We start from the raw sequence: 16,004 nt of genomic DNA, 5'->3' as shown, positions 1-16,004 counted from the left end.
AGCAAGCGCATTGGACAGTCACTATGCAATAGAGTGAGGTCTTTCACTGAAGAGACAGTCCTATATCAGGAAGAGTGGTTGAAAGAAGAAAAGGCTAAGCCTAAGAAAAAGCCAGGTGATTGTAATTATCTTACTCTTTGATCTTCTTCATTCTATGTGCAATATTATCTGAGATTTTTAAGAAAAACAGTTGCAGATCCATATGGCAGACTATATAGGCTGGGGGGCTGATGAATTATAGTACTAAATTCCTCCCCCTCTCCAATTTAGGGTTAACCCTTAGAACCCTGAAGGGAGATGTAGACAGTGTCCTTTAGGATACCTAATCTGAAAAAAAAAAAGATACCTAATCTGCTAATTCAGTAAGAGATGGGAGAATGAACCCAGAGGTAGTGATACACTATGAGTGCTATAGGACTGTCTTTGTCCTCAGGTTGAAGACATTCTTTACTTGGTTCATTTTAGAACTAGAACTTCTGGGAGAGTAGGAACTCAGGTCATGGCCCAGCTCCACCGAAATTAGGATAATTGATAGGATCATAGATTTTTTGCAATGACGTTGCCCTATGGTACAGCTACTGCCAGGGCCTCTAGAGGTCTGGACCATGAGTAGCAAGCCCAACAATTAGTTAAATTGAGTATCTGTGAGAAGTGTTGAATTAGGCTCTTGAGTGAGTGGTTTAATGAGACACCTCTGCCTGTGGACTGGAGTGAGGGGTCTAGAATCATCAAGATGAAAATGGCAAGGCATACAGGTTTGAGATGAGAGTGATGTAAAAAATGAAAGAAATAAACTCATAAAGATGAGAAACCAGAAGCTACCACTTCCCACTAAGAGGACAGTAACAAGAGGAAAGAAAAGTGGGAGTGGTGAGCAGGACTTTGAAAGGACCTTTCTACCATGGCTCCAAGGAGAGTTTTCCAAGATGACATTTCCAGTCAACCCAATCCAGCGATCTTGGTTGGAATCCCTAAGGAATAGGACTGTGAGACAAGTTGGTGAGCCAACTCAGTACAGTAATGTAAGAGAGAGCCTTTGGCTGCTATGCTTCCCACCCATGAGTATGGTGTCATAGAATGTCCTGTTACTAGCTAGTAAGGACTGAATTTGTGGGAACCGATTGGTCTAGATCTGAGGCCTCGAAGGGCTAGAGGAAGGGCTTTGGGCCAAGGGATACCCAGTACCTCAGAGAATTTAGTGAGGGTTTAAGTATCCCCTTGACTCAACCATTCCTGATGATTAGGGGTGGTAGGCACAATGAAGAGGCTGAGTGGCCAAGAATAGAGCAGCTAAGCTAATGAAACTCCAGTAAAATGAGTGCTCCTATCACTATGTATCTCTTTAGGAACCCCCACCCCCAATGAAATCAACTTTTCCAAGAGGATTTTTGTTACCCCAGAGGCTGTGGCAGAATACTTCCATTCCCTCGGAGAACATACAGACCATAATCAAAGCATATTTGTAACCAGGGGCAGGTGGCAGTTGATTGAAGTCATCTGCCAAGTTTCAAAGGGGGCATCTGGGAGAGGAAACTGACCTCAAGCAGGCTTCAGTGGCTTGGTTGCATTGTCCTTGGGGCAAGTGGAACACATCCATTGGCAGTGGTGACAACCCTGTGAAGACTCTCCCACCAGTATTTTTGGTCGAGTTCTACTAGCTTGTCAAGGTCCCGAATGATTGATTGAGTGGATGTGTCCTTAAAAAAGGTTTATCTTAGGTTACATCTTATCTAAAGATTTAGGTTAAACTACATCTTATCTAAACCTTACATTTCCCCTCAGGGCCAAGCAAGGGGCTTTGCCCACAAAAGGTACTTTTAAAAAGGGGAAGGATAAATTCTTAGGGATTTGGGCCAACCCAAAGGGTTCAAGGCTGCATCCCTCTCTCTCTCTCTTTTTTTTTTTGCAGGGCAATGGGGGTTAAGTGACTTGCCCAGGGTCACACAGCTAGTACATGTCAAGTATCTGAGGCCGGATTTGAACTCAGGTACTCCTGAATCCAGGGCTGGTGCTTTATCCACTGTGCCGCCTAGCTGCCCCAAGGCTACATCCCTCTCTTTGGAGTTTTCTCTTAATTCATAATTAGCCTCCTTTTTTGGGCTATAGCTATTTCTTCTTTTGTTAGGCTAAGAGGTTTAGACGTGCTTTGGGGAAAAGTGACCGTGCAATGGGAACTGGGCCTTGGGGCAAAAGGAGAGTGCTAAGGGAAGTGTGCCTTGGGGTAAAAGGGAGAGTGCTAAGGGAATATGCCTTTGAGCCAGAGTGATAGGGCTGGGGGACCTGGGGAGTTAAAATTGAGGTCTTGGCTGCTTGGTCAGCCAAATCGTTTTCATGGGCAGGAGCACATAAAACTGGGATCTTAATCAAGTGGTCCTTGAGCTGTCTAGTCCTGTCATATCATGGCAGCCTTTTGTTTATCCAAACCTGTAATTAATGTGTTAGAGAAAAAGCAAGAATAATAGTGGTACACACACACACACACACACAATTAGAGTTTGAAGCCACATATCTAAAGCCATAATTTACCACTTTGACAGAGTCCTTTATTTATCATAACAAAACATCATGAAAGCTAGGAGAAATTTCAAGGGGAGAGCCTTGGGAAAACATAAAGACCTAAGACTTTTCTGCTGGAAGCTAATTGGGTCTCCCCCTCCCCCTTCAGGGGAAAACCACTTAGTTCCTTCCTCCATCTTGGGCCCCCCTCCCACTTTTCCTAGCTTGACATCCTCAAAGAGCCCACGGGAAAGATTGGTAAGCTTCTGTAATGACCTCCTTGGTATTTGACCTCTCTGATGCATTTTTCATGGGACATTAAAAAGTATAGTTATTTGGGTATATGTCTTACCCCCTGCTATATTTGTGAGCTCTTTGAGGGTCTGGAACTACAGCTTATCTAAACTCTGTATCTCCCCTTAGGCACACAAAAGGAAATTAATATTATTTGTTGTATTGTAGTAAATTGGCAAGCCTCCAGGCTCCTCTGATTTCCTGGAGACATATGTTGCCACTGAAGAGCTGATTGAAATTCTAAATGAAATCACAAAAAATGAAAGGCTTGATCGTAAGGAGACCCTAATCTGAAATAGGAGAGACTCTACCCATGGGCACCATCTTGATCTGGGATCTAAATGGCTTCCTGTAGAGTCCAAAATTTTCCTTTAAGGCAACTGGGGCAGTGGTCTATAAGACACAAAGCAATCTCCATTTGCACGGCCAATTTCTCCTGAAATAAGTAGCAATTTTGTCTGATTTCATCTCAACTTGCTTTTTAAACCCAACTCTTCCAAAGGGCATTTAACTGAGAACTGTGTCCTGGAGCCACTGGTGACTTGCCTCTTTAGGACAGAAGTCATTGTAGGTTGGAAAGACTAATTTGAGGAAAGGTTGGACAGAGAAAACAACCCAGAGCTCAGAGCCCTTGTCTGATGCACTGGCTACTCAGGAGCAGGAATGGGACAAAGTTCTGTGTAGATTTAGAGTTGTAGAGACTAGCAAGTTTGAAACAACAACCCCCAAATCAACCCGCACTCAAAACAACATCCTCTGCTCTACCATACTCCAAGTCTCCACATTGACAAGTTAGAGGCAGGAATTGTCACTACAATGAATGGGATCAAATATACAGGTGTGTTCTCTGGGGCACTTAATGGAGGATGGCAATATTGTGTTTCTTGTAGAGTAGGGCTCGCTTCTTTTCCCGGTCCTTCACAAAAGTCCTTAGCCTGTTGGTAGAAAAAGTCACTGACATTTGCTGGGTATGTTCCAAGCCCTCTTTGGTCAGCCAGGGACACTGAAGACAACTGGACACACAGGGTCTTCCCCTGAAACATAAAAAGTAAAGGTTCAGACTCTGGATTTCCAAATCCTCCTTGTTCTTCACATCCTTTCTCCTCTCTGGATCATAGGATTTAGAGTTTAATATATGGATGACTTTAGAATTCCAACATCTTCATTTTTACACATGGGAAAATTAAGGCCCAGAGTAGTTATGTAAAACTTACACAAGGTCACACACAGACAGTAGGTAGCAGAATCAATCAATAAACATTTATTAAGCATCTACTATGGGCCAGGCACTGTTCTAAGCACCGAGAATACAAAAAGAAACAAAAGACAGCTCCTGCCCTCAAGTAGCTTACAATGTAACGAATCAGGATTCAGACTTTGGCCCTCTGACTCTCAAGACAATATTCTTGCCACTACGCCTCACTAGGTTTTCCTCTAGGAAAGGTTGGGTAAAGTCAACTACCAGGTTGTTTGAGGTGAGGTCCTTGGCGGCAGTTGCACATCACCTGGCATTGTCTTATACAATGAATGTAACTTTATTGAGGGAAGGGACAGCTTCCTTTTTCTCTTCCTATCCCATTGGCTAGCACAGTGCTTGGCATATATATAGTAGGCATTTAACAAAATGTTTTCTGGATGAATCCTCCCTGCTGAAAGTGATTTCCCCATCCTCAGCCTTCTCACAGCTCTTTGCCTGAAGGTCTTTGCCTATATTCTACTCTGCTTTGTATGACGATTCTTATTTTCCTAGGTGTTCTCTCCCTTCCCGGGGATGTGCTGTGCCATTTTTCATCTCTGTCTCCCTGTGGTTCACTGCAGGACCTCATATTTGGGAAGTACTTCATTAACGTTTGTTGAATTGAATTAATAAGTAGGGAATCTCCAAGTCCTAGGCACAGCGTGGGTTTCTTTTTCTTTTTTTTTAGTGAGGCAATTGGGGTTAAGTGACTTGCCCAGGGTCACACAGCTAGTAAGTGTTAAGTGTCTGAGGCCAGATTTGAACTCAGGTCCTCCTGACTCCAGGGCCGGTGCTCTATCCACTGCACCATCTAGCTGCCTCACAGCTTGGGTTTCAAAACCACGATATGTTGGTTCTTGCTATCCAGATAGCTACTTCTTGACCCTGCCCTTAGATTTAGAGGCTCTCCGGCAACCAGAGGAGACCCCAGCTTAGAAATGGTAGCAACCCACCACTTGTGTGCATTGATTTGTCTAATTTCTGAGGCTGTTAGGACAGGAAGGGATCTTGGAGAACTTCCTTCTTTGGAGACCACCTAGTTCAACCTCTCCGTTTTGGAGATGGGGAGGTGGCTCTCACTTCCAGAGTCATAAAGCAAGTTGGTGGTGAGGTTGGAGCCAGGGCCTTCTGCCTCCCTCGCCAGCTGCCTTTCCCATGGCACTCTGATGTGTCCTTCATGCTATCTCTTCCACACACTAGTGGAAGTACCTGCCAAATGGGACTTCTCTCTGTTCCCTGCAAAGTATGAGCATTCCCTTCCCTCCATGCCTTGGCTCAGGCTGTCTGCTTTGCCTGAAACATCTTCCCTTGGCTTCTCCTGTCAACAAGAGAGAGTCTCTCCTTGTGCCTTGGACTTACTGAGTTGCTTTTATTTTCTTACCCTTTCAGTAAATAGAAAGTTATGTGAAAGGAATCATGATTTTACTGCTGAATTCCTACCAATCTCTAAAACCCAGCTCCAATGCCACCTCCTTCTGGAAGACATCCCTGATTCCCTTGGTTGGGTAGACCTCGAATTGCACCTCTCTGACAAACACTCTTTATGACTGTGAGGTATGGTATATATATATTGGTGAGGCAATTAGGGTTAAGTGACTTGCCTAGGGTCACACAGCTAGTAAGTGTTAAGTGTCTGAGGCCAGATTTGAACTCAGGTCCTCCTGAATCCAGGGCTGGTGCTCTATCCACTGCACCACCTAGTTGCCCCTAGGTATGGTTTTTTGGTATTTGTATCACATCCTCTTACCATAATTTAGCTTCAGGAGGGCAAGGACTGATGTATCTAAACAGTACATCTCTCCCAAGGCTGAGGCTAGCATCCCTTTGCCCAGAAGGTATAAATGAATGATTGTTGCTTAATTAAATTATGGGTAGGATCAAATTATGTTATTTGCTGGTTTTGCACTGATACAGGCTGTGATCTGCTTTGGGAGATGACACAAGGGGAAAACAAGCCAAGTGCTGGGTGAGTAATCCCCTTACTTACCACGGGTTGGCACACAGGGTGCTCTGGAGGAAGGATACTGCTCCTCCTGACAGGCCAGCATAGCATCGGTTCAGCTTAATCTTCCCTTTCCTCAGGCCCTTCTGCAGGTCACAGGTCACCTCATTACTAACAGGATACTCAGCGCTCAGCCTTGCCAGGAGAGAGGAGGAAGCCAATATAAGTTGGTTGTATCTGGGGCAGATGAGTGCTGTCCCTGAGGAGGTTCTGTGTTTCTGGTACGCCAGAGACAAATTGAGTAGAGAGAAATGGAGGATTCTATGACACCCTCTACACTTCCTCTCCCTATGGTCCCCTTGGGAGGCTCAGACACAGGACAGGTTGAATGTGGTTCCCTCCCACAATCCCAAGACATAGGCAACACCCCCCAACACTCCCACCCCAACTCACATGATGAAAGCAGTTACACCAATGGCCCACACATCTGTCTGTGGGATGGCTCCATGGCCCTCCAAGAGTTCAGGAGCTAAAGGACAAACAGAAATGGGTCAATGGAGTGAAAAGAAAGATATTAAAAACCATACTTGAATGGGGGCGGCTAGATGGCACAGTGGATAGAGCACCGGCCCTGGATTCAGGAGACCTGAGTTCAAATCTGACCTCAGACACTTGACACTTACTAGCTGTGTGACCCTGGGCAAGTCACTTAACCCTCATTGCCCCACAAAAAACCAAACCAAAACAAACCAACCATACTTGTACTATGCTAAGTAATGGAGATATAAAGATAAAACAAAAAACAGTTCTTACCTTCTAAAAGCTTTTTTTCTTTAGTTTTTGGTGGGGGGAATAGATACAACATATAAACAGATGTGTATATACATGATTATTTGGGGGGGATCAGAAAAGACTTTTCAAAGGATGTGGCATTTGAGCTGAGCCATGGCGAAAGCCAGAGGTGAGAAAGGACTATGCTCTGGGTATGAGGTACAGACTGTTTAAAGGAACGATGGTGATGCCAAGTTGAGGGAACAGGAAGTAGGGCCAAGTTGACTCGGCTATGGAGTATTAATAAAGAGGAATAATATGAAAAAGCCTGAGATGATGGACTGGAAGAAAAAGGTTATTTAAGACTTTAAATGTCAAGCTGAGGAATTTACATTTTCTCTTGCAGCAAACGCAGGAGTTCTAAAGGAAAACATTATTTTCAGTTCTATTCAAACCCAACCTCATTCCATCTCATTTACCCATGGTTTCAATGTAGTCTTTGAACTTCTCTGTGGGAAGGACCTTGTCTTGTGTGTAGAATTGAGCATTGCCAAAGTCAAGGATCTTGAGCAAGTTGTACTCTGTGACAATCATGTTTTCTGACCTCAGGTCTAAATGCAGGATGTGGTTGGCATGGAGGAACTCAGTGGCACTGAGGATCTGCCACAAATAGTCCTTCACTTCCATCTCAGAATAGGATGACCTAGGACGGTGGGCACAATGAAGCAGATTTTAATTGATTACATTTTTGTAGTGCTTTAAGGTATCAATGTCTGCTAGGAGCCACTCAAGTACCTTTGGGGAATTCTCTTAACTTCCATTGAACTAGATTTCTTCTGTAAAATGTGGAGGCTGGGCTAGATGACCACTAAGGGCCATTCCATTCTAAATCCTATGGGTCTAGGATTTAACAACTAACCCTTGCCTTACAGGCTTACCATATCACATCAGGACTTCCCCCGTATGAAGTTGTATTTTAGGAGATGTGATCTGACCACTGGTATATCCAAATAGATCAGGGTCAACTTGGTGTATTGGAGAGAGTATCAGACATGGATGTGAGGAGACCAGGATCCTAGACCAAGTTCTGCCACTTACTTACTGAGTGATCTGGGGCAAATCAACTCCCCTTCCTGGGCTTTAGTTTGCCCTACTATAAAGTGAGCAGATTGGACTAGAACAGGAATTCTTAATTATTTTTGTAATGGAACACCTTTGGTAGTCTGGTAAAGCCTAATACCGCTGTGATTTTTTTTTTGTCTACACTCATAATTAAAAGAAATGTTAAATTCCACTTGGAGGTGAGTGAAAATAGATTTTGCAAAAATATATTTTAAAATTTAAAAATGAAAAAAAGTTTCACTGATCTCATAGTTCTGTGTGTGGATCCCAGATTAAGCAGCTCTGGATTAGATAATATTTTAGGTTCTATCCAGCTCTGCCATTCTATTAATCTATGATAGGGAGCTAAATTGAATGACTTTGACCTAAGTGGATTGTGTTCATGAGAGGGATGCTTGCCAGTTCTTAGAGACTTGTCTGGATAGTTGGTAAAGGATGCAGGCTTCTACTTCATTTAGCTTGGACTCACCTTTCCGATAAGCAGTGAAGTAGCTCCTGCCCAGCACAGAACTCCAAGATGAGTACCAGATGTCGGGGGCTGATATAGGCCCCAAAGAGCTGGGCAATATTGGGGTGGTGGATGGCCTTCAGGGCCTCGTACTCTCTGAGGGTGGCCAGTTTGTCTTCTGGACGGTAGGGGATGATTTTTGCTGCCATGACCCGCCCACTTGACTTTTCTCTGCATTGCCGTACAACGCTGAAGCGACCCCTGTCAAACCAAAAAATTTCTGTGGTGAGATAGACACTCCTACTCTCTTGGCTCCAAACTCCTGGCTCACATATTTTGATGAAGTCATAAAATACCATCATCTATCTCTAAGTGTATACCTCTGATTGATCTTACCCCAAAGAAGTAGGCGACAACGAGCTATAGCATTTCTCCTAACTCTATTTAGTTATTCACTTCCCATCTTACTTTTAACAAAGGAGCAGGTACCCTCAATTCAATTCAATTCAATTCAATTCAATTCAATTCAATTCAATTCAATTCAAAAATCTGAACACTTCCAAACCTCTTAACTTAGATGACCAGGTCAGGTATCAGGGGAGATAGAAAGATGAATAGGACACTGTCCCCAGTGTCATGACTTCCAAGACTTTTTTCTTTTCTTTTCTTTCCTTTCCTTTTCTTTCCTTTCCTTTCCTTTCCTTTCCTTTCCTTTCCTTTTCTTTTCTTTTCTTTTCTTTTCTTTTCTTTTCTTTTCTTTTCTTTTCTTTTCTTTTCTTTTCTTTTCTTTTCTTTTCTTTTCTTTTCTTTTCTTTTCTTTTTTTCAGATCTAAGTTCCATGATGTATGGCAGTTAGATGGCTCAGTGCATGGAATGCTGGGCCTGGAGTCAGGAAGACCTGAGTTCAAATTTGAGCTCAGACACTCATTGGATGTGTGACCCCAGACAAGTCACTTAACCTCTGTTTGCCTATGCATTGGAGAAAGAAATAGCAAACCACTCCAGTATCTATGCCAAGAAAGCCCCATATGGGCTCACGAAGAGTGGGACATGACTGAACAACAACAGCAACAAGCTTCGTGGATTCCACCAAACCCATAATTTAGTACTGCATGACCTATAGTTGATGGTATTTGCAATCCTGCCCTGAGCCTGGCCTTCCAAAATGCCCCACGCTTCTTTCCGTACTATCCAGTCTCACGGTCAGGTGGGTCTATGAGACCTTTTGCTGGTTATAGAAGAGATGGGTGGTTTTATGATGTCAAATAGAAAAAAACAATCAAATGGGGAGAAAAGAATCCTATTTCTCATTTTTCCTCTGCCGATGACTAACTGTGTAACCTTGGATAAATCACTTCTTGGATTTTGAGGGTCATCTCTGGTCATCCTGATGTATATCTTGCCACTAGCTCAGGGGGAAAGAGTGAGGCTGGTGATCTTGCACAGCACTCCCTCACTTCAATCCAATTCACTGTCAGTGAGGACATCAGCCCTGATGCCACGGTCCTCTTTGAGAATGAAGGACAGGGGGCAGTTAGGTGGCGCAGTGGATAAAGCACCAGCCCTGGATTCTGGAGGACCTGAGTTCAAATCTGGCCTCAGACACTTGACACTTACTAGCTGTGTGACCCTGGGCAAGTCACTTAACCCCCATAGCCCCGCAAAAAAAAAAAAGAGAATGAAGGACAAACAACAACAACAACAATCTCCTTGGATTTCAATGTTTCCTTCTGTAAAATGAGGAGATTGGATGACAGGGTGTCTAAGTTATCTTTCAGCTGTGATAGTCTATGTTCTATATCCTTAAGGACCCATCTAGGTTTGACATTCTATGTTCTGGGGTCCCTTCTAATTAATTTTTTTTTTTTTTTTTTGGTGAGGCAATTGGGATTAAGTGACTTGCCCAGGGTCACACAGTAGTAAGCGTCAAGTGTCTGAGGCTGGATTTGAACTCAGGTCTTCCTGACTCCAGGTCCAGTGCTCTATCCAGTCCCTTCTAATTCTAATTTTCTATGTTCTATGTCCCATGTCCTAAGATTCCTTCTAGCTCTGATATTTTATGTCTTCTGATCTTCAGGTTCCATACAGCTCTGATATTCTATCTCCCATGTCCTAAAGACCCATCTAGCTCTGACATTCTATGTTCTAAGGTTCCTTCCAACTCTAACATTTTATGCACTTTGGGGGGGGGCAGGGAGATGAGGGTTAAGTGACTTGCCCAGGGTTACACAGCTAGTAAGTGTTAAGTGTCTGAGGCCGGATTTGAACTCAGGTCCTCCTGAATCCAGGGCCAGTACTTTATCCACTATGCTACCTAGCTGCCCCCTTGATACTCTTTTAAAAAGGTGCCTCCAAGCTCTGACATTTCGTGATTTTAGGGTCTTTCCAGCTCTGACATGCTCTGATTCTATGACAGCATTAGACTTGGTGACTGATAGGAAGCTACAGGTAAGAAAAAGAGGAGGAGGTCAAAGATAACTCTGCGGTTTCAAGTCTGGGAGACTGGAGGGTGTGCCATTGACAAAAACAGGGAAGTCAGTAGAGAGCTGGGTTTAGAGAAGGCATATTATCAGACAAGAGCTGAAATATCAAGTTTTACTCAAATTCAGCTGGCTAAATAACTTATTCCTATTTCTTTGTCATAGCCTTCCTTACCTCCGTATTTCCATTTGAAAGGCATAGGTTTGCTGGCTTGAGAGAGGTTGAGTTTGAATGACTTTCTCATTGTTCTCCTTGGTGGCTCCTGGGAACACATCTGGGATGATGGCTGGTCCTGAAGGACAAAAGGAAGCACGTTGGGCAAGGGCAAACAATTGGTGGCAAAATCCTAGGTACTGGCATGCTCAACGTTGGCATCTCCTACCACATTGAGAGTGTGGAAAGGGAAGAATCCCATTTTAACAAAGTCTGTAGGCTGACAGGTTCCCAAATTCCCCAAAAGAATGTTTGGCCTTTTACCCCTGTGTTGTTCCCTCAGTCTGCAATGCTGTCCTCCAGCCCAGCTCCAGCCTTACCTCATCCACAAAGTCTTCTCTGGCTAGTTCAGTCCTCAAGCATTTCCTTCCTTCCTCCGAACTCCTCTATACCTGCTATCTCTCAGTTCAGTTTAACAGGCATTTACACAAAGTAGGTTATATACTTATGTATTGTACTGAGCACATAATACCAATTATACATGATCTTGAATTGTGTGTCGACTGTTTCCTATGTGTTAGTCTTGTACTCTCAGTTGAAGTATGAGTTCTCTAAGGTTAGGGATGGTTTTATTCTCCCTCCTTCCCCTGCCTGAAGCAGTACTAATAGTAATAAATATTTAGTCATATTTAATAAGTGAATGAATACTAAAAGTGGACTAATACAATCCACTTACTAATAAATGTTGTATAAAATGGGAGTAAAAGGAAGAGCAGCCTGAAGAGAGAGAGATAACTTCATTAAAAATTTTTTGCACAGAGTTGTTGGCAACGGGACCTCTAAAGACTGAGGAGAGGTGAAACTCATAATCTCATCAGCACTCACACTCAGCTCTTTAACTACAAAGCGTTTAGGGGCGTTTTTTTGTTTTTTTTTTTTTTTTGGTGAGGCAATTGAGGTTAAGTGACTTGCACAGGGTCACACAGCTAGTAAATTTCAAGTGTCTGAGGTCAGATTTCAACTCAGGTCCTTCTGAATCCAGGGCCAGTGCTTTATCCATTGTGCCACCTAGCTGCCCCCATCATCCTTTATTATACGTATTCATACCTGATGCCTCGCCAGACTGTGAGCACTCATCTAATCTAAACCTCACAGCTCCCCCAGCACCCCATATAAATAGTATATTTGTTGAATTGAATCAAGCATCTCTCCAAAGAAATACAAAATCAGACATTATACTGAGAGTGGTGCCAAGATTGGCTACCATCCATGTCTCTAATGCCCTTCCTCCATGCTTCTGCCTCAAAGAATCCTTCAGTTCCTTCATGCAGTCCAATTCCTACCTTCCTCATGAAGTCTTCCCTCATCTCCCCAACTCCCTCCCTAGCCACCTTGTATTCATCTTGTATTTAACCTATATGTACTTATACAGATACATGTCGTTTCCCTTGATAGACTATAACTTCTTTGAGAGTTGAGATTTTCATTTTTTTGTTTTTTGTGTCCCTACAATATAGCCCAGTGCCTGGCAAACTTAATAAACACTTGGTTGATTGATTGATATAGGAGCTAGTAATTATTGTCCAGCATCTTTGTATCGCAATTACATCAATTATATACAATGTTCAGAACATAAGTTGGACACTTGAAGATGTAAAATCTCTCCTATGTAAACATATGTGTCTAATCTCTCCTATGTAAACATATGTGTCTAATACAGTTCTTCGAAAAGCAATATTCTAGGAGTCTTACAAAATGATTCTTTCCTTTCAAAGGTTGCAAGTCCTTAATACAACCTAATTCTGAACTCCCTTTGCTTCCTGCTTACCCATCTGGTTGTGATCGCCGATGTGGATTCGTTCTGAGGAACTGCTGTATGGTCCCATGCCTGCTTTGCTGACGCAGGCTGTTCGGAAGGAGTACATTCCCCCATGGGAGAGGTTGTTGGCATAGTAACAGCAGTCAAAGATGTCAGATGCCAGCGTGATCCAGTCTCCACCTGGGTGAGTCGGAAGAGGATGGAGTTTTGGAGCCAATTGGTACAGTATGTAGGCTGTCCTTTCTGGCTACATATGTTCTGCTCAGGAAGGAGGTGGGGAACGGGAGGGGGCGTCTTAAAGACTCAAAGGCTCACCCATTGGGTCTGGTTTTGATTCTACTACTTTGTCAACAGTCTGAAGGTTTCAACCAGATGAAAACATCTGGGACTTTAAATCTATCTATAGTTACATGGTTATTCCTAGGAATGTGACAGTCCTAGGGTAAGTCCTGGGACAGCCTAAGCTCTGGATTCTGATGAGGACACTGAACTCCAGAGGTTAGGGATGGGCCTCAAAATGTTAGGGAAGTACTTTGAAAATTAGGGATGGGCTCCAAAGCCCTTCTTTAAGTAGTAAGGGACAGCATTATTCCTGTCATCATTCCAACTTATTTTTCTGTGGTGCTTTTAAACCAGGTTCACATACAGACACATCTCATTTGGTCCTTGTACAACCCTGAAGGGTATGGAGGGGGTGGGGTATTAGCATCTCAATTTCATAGATGAAGATATTGAGAGAGAAGTGAAGTAAGATGAAGTAACTCAGAGACGTTCAGTGATCTGTTCAAGGTCACACAGCCAGTAGCTGGGGTTAGGTCCCCTGTTTCCTGGTGCTGTGTTCTTCCCACTATCATGCACTCCATTTCCTATTTGGGGTTCCCTTCTCCATGGGCAGTCATTGGAAAGCTGAGCCATGTTGGTTTTGCCCCAAGATGGCTTATGCTCCTAGGTGAACTCATTATGAGCTTAGATGTGTGTGTGTGTGTGTTTTTATGAGGCAGTTGGGGTTAAGTGACTTGCCCAGGGTGACACAGCTAGTAAGTGTCAAGGGTCTGAGGCCAGATTTGAACTCAGGTCCTCCTGAATCCAGAGCCGGTGCTCTATCCACTGCACCACCTAGCTGCCCCCCTTAGATGTGGTTTTTTTTTTTTTTTTTGCGGGGCAGTGGGGGTTAAGTGACTTGCCCAAGGTCACACAGCTAGTAAGTGTCAAGTGTCTGAGGCCGGATTTGAACTCAGGAACTCCTGAATCCAGGGCAGGTGCTTTATCCACTGCGCCACCTAGCCGCCCCCCCTTAGATGTGTTTTTAAGGAGGGTGAGATGAGAATGAACCAAAGCCCAGTCTCATATTACCTTCTATCTTGCATTGTACAATGTAAGTCACTGGACTATGGGATTCCACGGGCTTCCAGACCAGGAGCACCCCATTTTCATATATCTCTCCAATATCCGGGCGTGGGGGAGATGAAGGTATTTCTGTCACAGAGAGTCATAACGGAAGTTAGGTGTAGAGAGCTGTAACTAGGACACTATGATGAGGGATTTGTCCCAGGGTGCTGACATATGGGGTGGAAGCAGTGCAGGGCCAGTGGAGGAGCATGAGATGTAGGGATAATTGACTGGAAGACTGTAATGGGGTAGAAAGCACATCCACCACCCCTATGCCTCAGAGTCCTTCAAGATCTCTGTGTTGTGCAGTGCCATCCCTGAGGGTTTCAGTCCTATCCTGGGACTAGATCCCCACACCCAAGACTCTCACTTCCCACTTTCCCTTGCTTTATTTCTTCCTGGGGGTTAGGATTTGATAGCTCCCTAGCAAGGACTAGATTCTCTGGGAAATGAGCAACCTTCTCTCCTTATTCAATGATAATGGAATGGGGTGTGCTATCTTCTCCTCCTTTCTCCAACTCAATTGAATTTTCCCCCAGGCATCAGAATTTCTAGTTGTAGCACTGTAGGCATGTTCTCTTCAGGATCTAGGATCATTTAGGCTGGTTCAAGGGTTCCCAAATCCAACCAATTTTTCATTCCCTCCCCATGCTATGGTTAACAGGTTGCTAAACAGGGCAAATGACAGCAGTTTGGAAGACTCTAAGTGGAAAATACTCAATTATTCTGAAACAAAGAGTGGAATGAAGCCCCACCTGGACAGTATGTCTATCCAAGAATGAAGAACTATCAACTCTTCAAAGATCCCTGGAATCATTTCACAGGAGAATATCTTAAAGCAGGGTCTTTAAATTTGTGGGTTGCAGACCCCTGAGATGCTGTGGAGTTATTGCAAAGGGGCTAAAAATCCATATGTACCCCAAGCATTGCCATTTTTATATTAGCTCTTACCAAATATGCAGTACGACATAATAAATTATCTTCTGCACCTAGAATAAATAATATGCCTCACACAAAGATGTAGCACTATTTTTCAAATGCATGCAGATGATTCTGCTATATTTCACTCACCATCTTTGTGATTTCCTAGGTCATAACTCCCTTTCTTGGCCATTCCTTCTTCTCCCCCTCCCCACTCTGCCACCAGTGTTGTTTCTTACCCTAGAATTTAAACTTAAAGGGCAGAAATTGTTCCATTTTTGTACCTGGATCCCTAGAACTTAGCTTGGTTCTTGGCACATTGTAAGGGGTTATTAAATGCTTTTCAATCATTCATTCTTTTAAATTTCATTTAAAAATGTTGCTGAAATCACAGAGTTTTTTGTCATCATGTATTTTCTCACTCAGCAGACATTAACAGTACAATTCCTTTTCACATATGGAGTTGTTCTCCTTGAAAAAGTTGAAATCCAAGAGAGGCAGTATAGGGGTAGAGGAAAGAGAGGTAGCACTGACCTGCTTTCCTAATGACACCAATTGTAGATGCCATTCCCAGGGAATTGCTCACAGTGCACTTGTAAACACCAAGATCTTCCTCAGTTACAACCAGGATGGTCAGAAGCTGAAAGTTTTTGAGCGTAGAGGAGATGAGGAGCCTGCCGCTGGTCTGAATGGGGACCCCATCTAGGAAAGAGATAGAACCAAAGGCCTGAGTCTGGGAAGTGGATCTGAGGGTGGTTCTAAAAAGAGAATGACAAATATATATGATAAATAGTACTTTGGGACCCTGTGGCATCTTCTGCTCCTGAGCTGAAAGATGCCAGTCTTATACTTCATTGGCCAAATTATGTTCACATGGGTAGAGGTCCACATAGAGTCTAATGCTTGGCACACCAACCTGGTATTTGGGAAT

General features: G+C 43.5%; 1 protein-coding gene across 17 annotated transcripts in view; it reads right to left on the bottom strand.

Annotated features, from left to right (window-relative positions):
- Positions 1–2,529: 2,529 nt before the first annotated feature.
- Positions 2,530–16,004, bottom strand: part of OBSCN (obscurin, cytoskeletal calmodulin and titin-interacting RhoGEF) — a 325,223-nt gene continuing 311,748 nt past the window's right edge. For all 17 annotated transcript variants that reach the window (XM_043975986.1, XM_043975988.1, XM_043975987.1 and 14 more), the window contains 9 exons: positions 15,608–15,775; positions 14,117–14,239; positions 12,773–12,943; positions 10,966–11,083; positions 8,332–8,571; positions 7,220–7,443; positions 6,423–6,498; positions 6,015–6,164; positions 2,530–3,824 (listed from right to left, as the gene is read on the bottom strand). In XM_043975986.1, the coding sequence (XP_043831921.1) occupies positions 3,647–3,824; positions 6,015–6,164; positions 6,423–6,498; positions 7,220–7,443; positions 8,332–8,571; positions 10,966–11,083; positions 12,773–12,943; positions 14,117–14,239; positions 15,608–15,775 (1,448 nt within the window). In that variant the 3' untranslated portion in view covers positions 2,530–3,646. The remainder of the gene's footprint in view (positions 3,825–6,014; positions 6,165–6,422; positions 6,499–7,219; positions 7,444–8,331; positions 8,572–10,965; positions 11,084–12,772; positions 12,944–14,116; positions 14,240–15,607; positions 15,776–16,004) is intronic.

Source organism: Dromiciops gliroides, chromosome 1, assembly GCF_019393635.1.
Source record: "Dromiciops gliroides isolate mDroGli1 chromosome 1, mDroGli1.pri, whole genome shotgun sequence".
NCBI lineage: Eukaryota > Metazoa > Chordata > Mammalia > Microbiotheria > Microbiotheriidae > Dromiciops > Dromiciops gliroides.
This window is presented reverse-complemented; position numbering and strand designations above follow the sequence as displayed.